At 40.3% G+C, this 13117-nt stretch overlaps 1 protein-coding gene across 1 annotated transcript in view; it reads left to right on the forward strand.

The window, feature by feature from the left end:
* Positions 1–12757, forward strand: part of cdkal1 (CDK5 regulatory subunit associated protein 1-like 1) — a 182517-nt gene extending 169760 nt beyond the window's left edge. Inside the window, exon 15 of the mRNA XM_088306867.1 lies at positions 12353–12757. Within this exon, the coding sequence (XP_088162993.1) occupies positions 12353–12511 (159 nt within the window). The 3' untranslated portion in view covers positions 12512–12757. The remainder of the gene's footprint in view (positions 1–12352) is intronic.
* Positions 12758–13117: the final 360 nt, after the last annotated feature.

Here is a 13117-nt window from a genome sequence, read left to right on the forward strand (position 1 = left end):
GTCTTGGTAACAGTTTGACACTTTTGTTTCTTAGTAAAGTGAGATATAAAATGTTTCTTTATACACAGGCTAAACATTCTCTCAGTATGTTTGAAAGCAGAATCAAATTTACTGAGCCCGAGAGACATCATGGATGAATACTCAGGGATAAATACTCAGGGATCAGCTAACAACCAATCAGGGCTCAGTTTCAGAAAACAGGTAAGCTATGATTGGTTGTGACCTGAGCCCTGAGAAACTGGGATGTCATTTTCAGTCGACACAATGTGACAAAATGGCTGCCCCCTGAGATGACGGGTAAGATTCACAGAGATTTTATACTGCGTCCGGGCTCAAATAAACAACAAATCCTTTGGCGCTCTAATACTTAAGCTGTTGCATACTACCGGAAGTACTGTACATAAAATTATCAATGCTGTGTATGTTCTTGACAAAATGTAAAAAGATAAATTAAAATGGAAATTGGGACAAATTATTATGGAAGCAAAGTTCTTCCATAAAGGAAACAGTGGTTCTTCGATTATACTGTCGAGCTTCTGTAAGACAAATGAAATGCTCCTAAATATGGCGGCGTAACGTCCGGATCCCCAACGAAACATTGAGTAATGATGCAATTAAGAAAAATGAAATCCACCCTCAGATTAGGCAAACAAAGTCTTGTTTGTTTTGGTTTGCGTTTTTGAAGCCTACGCTTTGCAAAACAATTTCTGTCGGCGCTGCCTCTGATAGAAATGTCTGGCTACTAAGTCAGTGCGTCACGACTCGTGTTATAGCGGTTCTATGCATCAAACCTACATCGTCTCACATGTTTACATCCATCGACATCCACTTTTACTGCTCAGACATCATTGCCATGCATCGACCGGGCCGTATTTGCTCAACACATGCACATCTGTATGGAAACTGGCTGGTGTGCAATCATTTCTGTTAGCGCCTTCAAAATGACAGATGTCTCACTTTGTTCTACTTTGCGCGGATAGACATGAAAGACCTTGGAACGTTGATCTGCCTTTCCAATCAGTTGGTGCTATCATCGAGCAAACGATCGTGCAGTTATGATGCATCACATCATCTTGCTCCCCCTTCATTCTTGTGTTTTTCCAAAAGCCTGTAATTTTGAGATTGCAAGACTCGGGTGAAAATGTAATCATTCACTCCTGTCTCACAAGCACACATACAGTACCTGTATGCCCACGCATGCGCACACGCACACACCTCAATGTGTGGGGGACTCAAGCAATGACTGATTGCTAATTTGATGTTCTTTAGATGCACTAGGATTAGCTTAAAAAAAGCACGTGAGACGTGTGATCCAGTTCTGATAAAACAGCTTATTTGGCTGCATCACTTCGGTCTCTTTGGTGGTTGCCATCATTTATAAGCATTATTTTTTTTTACTTTCCTTACAATGAATTAACACCCTTGGTTACTTACTTCTCGGACGATGATTAATCTCATCATTTTCTTTCAACATCCGTTTTGAAAGCTTTTGGTATGCTCAATGAATTGTACATAATTCATTGACAATGAAGTTCTCATTTCTTATATATATATATATATATATATATATTTTTATATATATTGATTTCATACTAACTACATGTAAGTGAGCAAACGCCACATGTACCCTCATTACTAAAAATATTTGACTCATTTTCAATGTCTTAGGAGCTGGATATTCTGGCAAAGGTTGCTACGGGATGTGTATTGAGAGATATTTTTGCGCTTTCATTCCACTGAGAAACCAAGGTTTCAAAGCGACAACAGCACCTGAAAATTTAGCTCTTCTTTGTTCTCGCTCTGCCTCTCCTAGCCGTCTGTCAAACCTTCATTCACAGAAACAGCACTTTCCCGTGGAAAGGGGGAGGACAGTAATGAGTCTTTTAGTGGGACACAATAGCAGAGAAAGCACTCAGCAGCACAGTAAAGGGGAAAAAAATGAGAAAGTATCTTCACCAGTCCTCTTCGTCAGATGAAATTAAATGATAGAAGGGGAGGGGGAGAGAAAAACTGAAGCAAGAAAGAAAGAAAGAGAGCAAGGTAGCTGGCGAGATCAGAAGACAGCAAAGGCAGCGTGAGTGCCATCTCATAATAATCAGGTCTTTTCACAGCATACTTTCTCAAGGAGACTCAAAGAATTGATGAGAGAGGAGAAAACAGCTCTGGTCCCTCCAGTTTGTATGAAAGCCATAAAAAGAAGAGCGAGCGATAGAGAGAGAGAGGGTGGTAAAATTAGGCTAGTCAAGAACTTTTCACTGGTAACCTGTGACAAAATGTAAATGACTGAATAACTGTGCTGAGCTATTAACTTCTTTTTTAAGCCTTTGCTTTCATCAAAGACCTGTAAAGTATTTTCTTGTTAGCATCTTTCGTCAAACGGCACTTTTCTGCCAATTCACAATCTGCATTTTTTTTTTTGTTGCGTTATTTTCCACCAATACCATCCTTTTCTTTCTTCCCCTTTTTCAACCAGTTGAGTGCGGACCTTTTTTCACTTTTTAGTGTGTTATTTGATGAGTAGCATGAGGGGATGTGAAGACGGTGGCTTTTTTCGCTTTACTCTCCCTTTTATTACCTTGTCGCATCAAGCGAGCGATTGCTAGCCATTTGCGTCATCTTTCAATATCCAGCTCGGCCGAAGACGCTCACACAGCCTTTCGCATACACGTGACAAACTTAATGACCTGGACATTAGGTTTGCCTGTACAATGTAGTGATATCCATTACAAGAGCAGTATCAAAAAATCTGCCTTTACAAACTTAATTTGTGCAAACTAAAACTGCAATGTGTCATACCGAGTGACATTTTGTAATATTTTGACCCTCTAATGTGGAAAAACACGCATACTCTGCCCACTTGAACAACCCCCAGCATCAGATAAATGCTGGCTGTATTCTATGGGAAGAAAACGCTGGCTGTAAACGCAATCTTTATGCAAATGAAATAATTGCTAGCTTCTCAAATACCATTCCAAGTGTCACTTTTGTAAATACAGCTGTATGTTTGGAATGTAACTCAAGTTTGTTTGCTTGATGTCACACATCAAGTGTTGTCTAAGAAAAAAAAAATAAAAAATTCAAACCATTATTGCTTGCTCATCTATTTTTAAACGTTTTTCTTTCTTAGATATGTCAGAAAGTTGCGGTTGGCCTCTGTCTGACTGTTGTCTCTCACAGCAAATGATTTGTTTGTTCTACAAAACAGCAGGCATAGCTATTTCAAGCATTTCACTTGGCATGTCAGATTTTATTACATGGCCCGTGGTTTGAGGAACCAGAATTACAATAATAGAGAAATTATTAGGCCATCAAAATATTAGTCATGTCTGCTTTTCAGTATTTTAACCACATCTGCCAACTGCAATTACACGGTTTCATTCTGTTTTGTTTATTTCACATCAAGAATCTTTGTCTGGCCTTTGCTTCGAGCTTGCCTTTGGAACAAATATGGGCAATTATGTTTAAAGAACACGGAACACTGCTATCAGTTGCTGAGAAACAATGTTCAGAGTAATCATCTTTCTAATTCTTGAACTTAAAAGTCACCAAAACTGTATGTCTGTGCGCTTTCTCGGCAAACATTAAACTAGTCATTTTTATCTGGTGGGGTATTGGCAGGTTTTGCAAAATTATTGTGTGCAAGAAGAAAGTCAGCATTTTATTAGCTTATTACTTGCAAAAACAAAAACAGGACTGTTTCACTTTTGAATTGGGACAATATTCTGCTTCTATTTGTCATTATTTAAATCCGTTATTCTGATGTCTTAAAAGTAGGGATTTCATGACATAAGCAATGAAAGGTCAAGGCCAGGTAGTATGTGGAATCAGGCTTTGTTGGTGAGCAACATGTAGCATTTAGCAAAAATCCTTACCACCTAATTGCCACACACTTTTGATTAGTGGCAAATAGCTTCTACGCACTAGTTACTGAAAGCCTGTGAGTGAGTGCATCTAAGTAGATCAAGCAAGCAGGCCAACGAGCCATGTGTTTGTGCATCTCCGAACAGGATGTCTTGAAAGTAATCGTAACTCAGGTCATCTGCCATATTTCCTGTTGTAGTGACTGTCATGTGACCAACATGTGTTTGCATGGGCCTCAATTACACAAATGGCTTCCACTGTATTTCATTGAGGCGACCGCAAAACATTTTATGCAGTCCATCTGTATGTTGGCTTGTGATTGTGCTAATTGTCAAAGGAGCCTATTTTGGAAACTGGACCAGCGTCCGCTTGTAATAGTTGCTGCAAAAAAGTTTGGATTAAGTGAGAGACTGATATGCTTTTTTTTTTCAGGGCCAACACTGAATATTAGTTGTCAAGAATGCTGATAGCCGATATTTGAAGCCGATCGTATTTATATAACGTTAATGTGCTCATAGTAACATTGTGAATTGTAGTAGAGTGTTTTTCAGCATCTAGCTCCGTGTGATATTGTCCAATTTCTCCTAAATGCTGTCAACAAATTAATGATTATCCGCAAATACTGTGCCGTTGTTGAGTTATCTTCGCTCTCTTTTAGTTAATCATTCGCGTCACAAGGTAATATTCTTCCATATCAGTAGGTGTCAGCAGGTAGCTAATTGCTTTGCGAGGTGCATGGATGGGTGCAGGTGGCAGTGACATTGTGGCTGGAGACGATATACGATAACAAACTGTGATGGATGTTTTTGAAAAGGAAAGGTGAGGCCTCCAAAATGGACCTTGGACGAAATTCTGATCCAGATGAATGCCCAAGTACGAGTGCAGGCCAAAAGAAAGCTGAGATGGTAATTAACTCATGCTAAAGGCACTGGTGCCAACCAATATGACAGCTAGCTTCTATTTAGATTTACTTTCACTGGGGATGTAGTGAAACAGATCCCGTTGTGCTTGGTGTTTGGTGAAACAAGGAAAGGAGGGAAGTAACATAGACCATGCTGTAAAATAGTTGAAAATTGAGTTGACAATTTATTCTTGAGAAAACAGCTAAGTTTGGTCCAAATTATTTTATCAAAAGGTATGAACCAAGTTCATCACTAGCTTGTGCCTCACAATTGAGCGAAAATCACAAAATAGGTCACGCATGCCACAGAAGCGGGGCGAGCGGCACTATTAAGTCCCAGCCGTCTCGAGCAGCAGAACAGCGGACCTTTTATTGGTCCCAGCTGCAACAGGTGGAGATAGTTGATTGGGCAGTCCATTGAGAACGAGCGGGAAAGCAGTCCACCAACTAGGAATGTGTGGGAAACCAGTCCATTTACTTATGTAAACAGAAGGTACAAGTGTCAAACACAGAAAGAAGGGGGAGTGGAGATGTGGGTGGGCCTTAACCAAATGCCGTAACAAGCAATCCAACGGTGCTATGGTCCCAAGCAATCTTAAACGCCAACTCCAAGCAAAACACCCTTCACCTGACATTGAAAGTGTGGTTTTGGAAAAAGATCTGTATCTTCGACAAATTTGTTTTGCAACCTGATGCGTCTACTGAGATGACCGGATACGTTGGCTAATGCGTGCGTTTTGTGGAAGTATTACCAGAAAAAAAACAGCAGAAAAAATACATCAGTATATCTTCAACAAGGAAGATTTAAATTTGAAAATTGCAAAATTGTCTGCACCGATAGAGCTGCAGCCATGGTCCGGCGTACCGAAAGATTTGTAAGCAGAGTGAAGGAAAGAAACCCAGATGTGATTGTTACACACTGGTCTACATCGTGAGGCCCTCATAGCCGAGACTTTACCAGCAGACTTAATTCATGTGTCGAATGATGCAGTGCACATGAAAAACTTTGTAACGTCACGACCTATGAAAAGTTGCTTATTTTCATCTTTGTGTGATGAAATGAGAACGGATCATAAAGCCTTGCTTTTTCATACGGCGGTCCAGTGGTCGTCACGCGGCAAGGTCTTGGCTCGTGTGTATGAGTTGCGAGAGGAACTTGAAGTGTTTCTGACAAATGAGAGGTCTGATTACCGAAAGCTGCTTTCCAGTGATAAGTGGCGTGTAGGGCTGGCATACAGAGCGGATATTTTTCATCATTTGAAAGAACTGAGCACACAAAAGCGAGGCCAAAAATGAAAGTGCAGATAAAATAAATGGATTCCATTCAAAGGTGCAACTTTGACAACTTTGAAATGTTCACAAGAGACCAAGCAACGGAAATATGTTGACACTGCTGCGTTGTGTGAGATAATAGTGAAACATTTGAAAACTCTTGAGGAGAAGAAGATGATGATCATTTCATTTTTCTTCCGCCTTGACTGGGTTAAGGGACGCATATAGCTCCGCATCTTCTGATGGAAAGGAGGTAACTTCACAGGGTCAGGATGAGCTAACTGAACTGAGACAACATCAAAGGCTAAAGCTAAGCTTTGCTGATCTACCTTAGGACAGTTTTTGTTGGCAACTGCCTAGGAGTTCCGCATACTGGCAAAAAAAATAGCTATCTTGATATTGCTCCCATTTTTCCATGACACATCTGTGTATGAGATGAGCTTTTGGATCCTGAATGCTATAAAAACTTAAAAAAAAAGAGAGAATGATAAGCGTTGTGAAAGAACTCCCAGGATATCAACTCTGTGTGCATTCAAACAAGCCCAGGTTTCACACTGGGGGAGTAAAATACTTTTTTTGATACCTTTTCAAGACTCTTTGATGAGAACGACTTTTATATTGCCAATATAGGTTCCGTTAAATCCGTAGCCTTAAACTACCTTCGCTCAATGGACGCTTTGCCATATTTTCTCCTCTCGTGAGTCTTGAGAGGCAAAGCAAACTCTTGGATCAACATGAAGCATTCACTGTTGATTGGCTATTTCACTTCACGAGCAACCAATCAGATGGTGCTGTGGGCGGGCCAATGCTGTGGTATCACAGCCGATGCAAGCGCTCTGCAAAATAGCCCTGTTTTTAATTGAGCATATATCGGCCGTCGGATTAATAAATAAAGTGCCGGCAATGACCACAATTCATAATATCGGCAAGAAAATCGGCCCAGGCGATAATCGGTCTCTAAATGAGTGAACGACCATTTACCATAATATTATAGATCACACATTAATTCTCATCGCCAGATCTTACCAGACTAGTGCTTAGCATGTTTGTCTCAGAGTCGACACGTCCTGGTTCCAGTCCCTTCTGCATAAAGTTGACGTGTTCCACATTGTATTTTTTTATTTTTAGTACACCAGCCTCCTTGTTCTTTACAAAATCATGTAAAAGTTAATTGAAGACTTCTCGGTGTGTCAATACAGTATCTGCCCTACCATTGGCTAGTGACCAGTCCTGAGTGTACCCCACGTCTCGTCAGCTACATTTGGCTCCAGTTAGCTGTGAAGCTAACGAGGATAAGCTCTGTAGAAAATGGATGACTCTTACCAGGTTGTCCTGAACATCTTACTAATAGAAGCTTGAATGGTGATGCAGCCCTAGCATATGTCACACAAATATCTCACCCTGCATTTCCTTTGGTGGGATTTGCTTATAACCAAAACTAAACTGATTCTAGTCACTCACATGCTGTTTTGTCATTGTTAGATTTGTAAATGATATCATGCCATAGTTGCGTTAATGGTCCCTCTTTTTGCCGCCAATTTTACATAATTCACATTTTATGGCATTGCAGTGTACCACGGATGGATACTTTTCAAGTGGATGAATGTGCTTCTTGCTAATGGAAGCGTAGCCTTGCTCTGTCAATAACCAAAGGCAATGTGACTAATCTGCATTTAATGTAACATGTTCTTGAGTTGTTATGAATTTGGAAGTTCTCGAACCCGGGTAAAAAGAACAACTATTTCTATTACTCTTTACTCTGTATTCAACGGACTTGTCAAAACACATTTCTTATTATTTTGGACGGAATGAGCGGCCAATCCGACTGTCAAAATAAGTACATGTAATCTAGATTCTACAGCTCAATTAAACTGATGGCAAACAAATGAATTCAACAAGTCATTATATAAAGTGCCTCAGAGGCACGAGGACTTGTTTTTGGTTTTATTTAAAAAAAAATAATAATTTGAATGCATCAGTTTTATATAGCGCTTTTCTGTAGATGCTTCACAATGAATACATTATTCATGCACTCACACATTCACGCTCTGGTGTTGGTTAACAACATTCTGCAGCCACAACTGCCCTGGGGCAAACTGATGGAAGCGTGGCTGCCAGTATGCGCCTACGGCCCCTTTAACCACCACCAAACATCCTCACCGAGCCGTACACTAGTGTTAGTGACTGTAAGGAAATTTTAGCCAATCAAAATTTTAACCCTAATGCTAATTCAGCCTGTGGCGCATTATAGCGCATACTTCCTGTTTCAACACTGTTTTTTTTTGTTTTTTTGTTCCAACATATTACAGTAGCGGGAATAACACAAATTATTTAACACTTGGCAATTTAATTAATGACACCAAGCTATTATGTAAAGTCTGGCATTCAGACAAGATGCATTTTTGGGGTGTAGGCATAGCTAGCTTGGTAACTGCTGTTGTGGTAGAAACAGGCCAAGTAATTCTAACAAAGTTGTAATATGGTGGAGCAGGAGTGACTCCCGACGGAAATGTGTCACTGGGCACCATTTTGGCCACGGCCAAAATATCATGAAAACTGAAAATGCTGAGAAACAGTTTATTGCCAGAGGTGTGTTTGGAAGTGCGCTCCAAGCAACTTTGACCGTTCAGAAACTCAAAACATTGCTCAAATATGCTATTCGGTTATTCGGAGTGCAGTTAGTCCTGTGCATCATGCAATACATGCTGTATGAAAAGAGTTCAAGAAAGAGCTGCCGATGAATTTATAACATGCGAAAATGAGAGTGGAGCACGCTCGTCCTCTCTGAACGCACACATTGTCAGAGTGAATGTGGAACAATTCTGTACTCCATTTTTCTCAGTCTTTGTATGTGTATTTATGTATTTTATTTCACATTTTTAATTCATCTTGTGGCCCTTTGTCCATTGATTGATAAAACTGTTACTTGTAATTTTCCCCCGTGGTCTTGATAGGTCACTCTTGACTAACTAAAGAGCCTGTATCTTTTTACTCACGTCCACACAAAACTTCAGTTGTGTCTAGAGTGACACTGACAGCTGGTGAGGATCATGTGAGAAATGTGACCACTGCGTATTATTGTTTCTTCTTTCTCTCTTGAGGCCGGTGTAGAATTGCAGTAGTGAGAGACAAAAGTGCCATTTCAGTCTTTCAGAGTATTTTACCTGTGTCAGTCCACTGTTTGATGATTTTCTCGATGATTATATTTGCTCTGTTCGCCCCCCCCCCCCCCCCCTCTGTGAGCAGAGAGAGCAACATGATGCTGTAAAACCTGCACATGTTCACTTGGTGGTGAAATGTCACACAATAGATGATCTTTTCCTAGGGCATTCTCTCCTTCTTCTCCGTTTTTCACTGCACTTGGCTCCACTCTTCTCTCCACTCCCACTGTGCTGACATGCATCCACTGCCACTTAGATTTGCACTTATCCTCCCAACTAGTAATAGATTTTGGACTGCACTGTTCAGTCTCTATCCTGGCACCCCGGTGTTTAATGACACCTGCAGAGAAGACAGCTAAATAGACAGATGGGGAAGACGGTAGTAGTTCACTTGGGCCTGACACAGTGATGGATGCTTTTTCTTGCTGCTCCTTTTCTTTTTCTTTTTTTTTTTTTGTTCTTTTTTTTTCAGGGGGGAAGCAAGATCAGTTGATTTTTTTTTTTGTGTTTTGATTTTTTTTTTTTTTAAAGCGCAAATAGTTTGTGCATATTAACTCTGAGCTTTTTTTTTTTAAAAAAAAAACTTTCCAGAGCTCCCCTTTTGGCACCATTTCTTTTCTTAATAAGCTGTTGGTCTGTATACTTGATCAGATGGGGAGAGCGCATCAGCATCATTCCCATCAAGAAAAAAAAAATCAAACGTCGATTAATAACTGCTTTTGCAACATGGGCGCCATATGTTTGGCAATGTGAGCCACAATTGACTCAGCGAGCCACCGGGCTCCTTTCTTGTGGAACAGAAAACAATATGCTCCTGTTGTTTGTATCATAGTTGCAATTAAAGTCAGAAGTCGCTTTTTTTTCTTCAGGAAAAAAAATACTTGTGCTGTTTAGTGTACATGACAACAAGGATTTGACTTGTGACTTTGGAACATTTGTCTCAAAAGTGCGTTGTCACAGCTGCATGTGTTGTCAGATGTGCTTTATAAATAAATATGTATTTACTTTATTGTATATTACAAAAGTATTAGTTTCACCATCAGTGAGACTTTGCAGTGAGACGAACAAGAACCAAATGTGGATGTCAGCTAAACTTTCCCCTCATACCACTGTTGTCCACGTGCGTCACGTAGGCGTTGGTGGTTATTGTATCCCTGCGGCATTATGTGCGGCAACAGAGGAGAGTGTGAATGAGCGGCATTAGTAGATAGTAGAGATGACTGGAGTGTGTTGGACCAATGTGAAGCTACCTACACAGTAGAGCGGTGTGGACAAACTACGGCCCGGGGGCCACATGCGGCCCCGTTAAATGTTTTAATCCGGCCTGCCGAACTTGAAAAAAATTAAAAGAATAAACGTTTTATTTTCTAAATACTGTGGTTTTTCAAAAATATGTATATTGTTGTAATGCTTTTGTTCACTTACATTTAAAATTAAATGGGGTTTTTGTTTCGATGAGGTGAGCTTACCAAAACATTCCATCCGTCTGCTCCTGGTCCGGCCCCTCGGTCAAATTTTAGAACCCATTTTGGTCCGCCAATCAAAAGGTTTGCCCACCCCTGCAGTTGAGTCATAAAATTCATCTTGATTTATTTATTTTTTTTTTTTTTCTTCAGACCTCTACTCGTTTTGACGTGCAACTGCCGTCTTTTTCGGGAGCTTTAAAAAAGTCCTCTTGATATTCCAGTCAATAGTAATGCACATGCAGCAAGCGTGGGTGTCCAATATAACACACTCTGCACATATGCGTAATTGTTGCTTCTCAGAGGTCGAAAGTGCAGTTGGTTGGACAAGAAACTTGGGAAAATTCTTCATATGGTTTCATGTGCATTTTGAAAGTACACACAAGAGTGGAGGGGAAAATCATTCTTTAAGTTGTACAAAAGACGAAAGTTGACTTCTAACGGTGGTGAGAAAGACTAAAGGAATGAAAGGGCTCTGATCATTATGAAAGAGTGGCTGAGGTGCAAAGTGTGCTGGGAGCGACCAAGTCGATCCACTTTTGGTAAATATAAAAAGCCATCGCTTATGACGCTTTCCCTAGTGAACTTGATGAAAGGTTATTCAAGAAAGCCTCTGATCAATTGCTCAATATCCCTCTGCATAATCCATCTTGGTGGTGATAAGGCATTTTATCAACAGTCGGGCAGGAGGAGATGTGCATGAACCGCCTCAAGGTCATCCCAATCCATTTTCACAGATTCTCTCCTCCAGTGTGTCCAAAGCTCACATTGACACATCTCACGGAGAATTCCCTATTTATTTAGTGATCAATAGCCTCAGCCTGAGCCGTCTTGTCTCCCTTAAAGTAAAAATAAAATAAATGTACAACTTCTCCATTCCAGTAGCAAACATCAAAACATTCCCCAATTTCGGCCCGAAGGCACTGTATGCCATTTGAATTTTCCATACTAATGTAGGTAGCAGCAACGGTGTTTTTCTTCGTGTAGATGCAACTGATAGCAAAGCAACTCAACATAAAAATCAATGTTGTATTGCTTTGCCGTCCCCACATCGATCTTTCGCACATCCCATCACCGCTCATTGTCAACATCAACTCCAATTCAGCAGATGAGCGCCAAGGAATAATTTGATTACCACCTAGCTGCATTCAGCTTCCTGCTTTTAATTGCGCTCACTTTTATCCTGCATTTATTCACAAAATAACAGCTGTTTTTTTTTCAATGAATGCATTCCTCTTCAAGGTATCAGATTTGGTTCATTATCATATTAGGTTTTCTCAAATTAAACGGCATCGCTGAGAAGCAGCAGATGGAGGTAGACGAGGTGAAAACGCTTGTTAAAGAAAACACTGAAATGACGATAATTCGAACATTTACTAAGCCTATTGTTGAAAACAAAATATTTGGACTACTCAAAAAATACATTTTGCACGGACATGACAAATAATTAAATGTAAAGGAAATCTTGACTGTACGTGGCGGTTCGAAGCAGCCTTTTCACTACACTAGTTTATGTTCTTGTGTCACATGTGGAGAGAGTTACTGCAGCAGGTCGTCACGCTGAACCTCAATTCAACTTTTTTCCAACTGCAAACTCCTACACTTCTTTGTGGAGAAATTAACATTCTTCAGTTGCCAAAGAAGATGTTGAAAAGCTTTTTATTTTTTTTCCTCTTTGTGTGTTTTCTTCGCAGGAGCAGATGGCAAATGGTGTCCAAGGTCCCTCTTCTATGTCTTCCTCTGTTTTGTTGATTGGGTCTTACAGTGTGGACCGAGAGCTATTGAAGAGGCTGGGGGTCGGACTGGCGCTGGCTGCCGCCTTACTTGCTTTTATTGTGGAGAGGATCTATTAGCGTTGCAACCGTAAATTGGAAGAGGATCCGTAACCAGGGAGAGGATGGCGACATTAACAGCATCTTTGAATGGGAGCAACATCTTCAAATTATCCGACCTGTTTCTTTCTGTGCTTTATGCACACAGAGGCGAAAGGACATCTTTGATGGATTCTTGCTTTTTACTTTCACTCCATCTTTGTTTCTTTTGGATCAAGGCAAATAAAAGTTTGTGTACGTCTTTTGGTACAAACTGTCTCAATCCTACAGTGGTGTCCTTCAATTTTTGCGATCTAGAGTCACTCTCTGGTTTTTATGATGATGAGCTGTATCAACACTCAAATATGGTGTTCACTTTTCAAAGTTATTTTTTGGAAGCATGTAGCAAACTGTGCAATTTGCTCATTAAACTTCAGTTGTCGTTTACATTTGTTATTTACGTAACTTGATTTATAGAACACTTTGGAAACCACCATCACTGCATGAAAAGTCTTTTCATGGAGCAGAAACCAGTCATAAAATAACAAAGATAGTTAAACAAACAAAACTACAACAGGGAGGAACCATCAATGGAAAAAGCTCGATTCCCTCTGAAGCGCCGTCTTCTCCTCAGGACCGCCTGGAGCT

Source organism: Idiotropiscis lumnitzeri, chromosome 10 (assembly GCF_059441095.1).
Source record: "Idiotropiscis lumnitzeri isolate Australia: NSW breed Sydney's pygmy pipehorse chromosome 10, RoL_Ilum_1.0, whole genome shotgun sequence".
NCBI lineage: Eukaryota > Metazoa > Chordata > Actinopteri > Syngnathiformes > Syngnathidae > Idiotropiscis > Idiotropiscis lumnitzeri.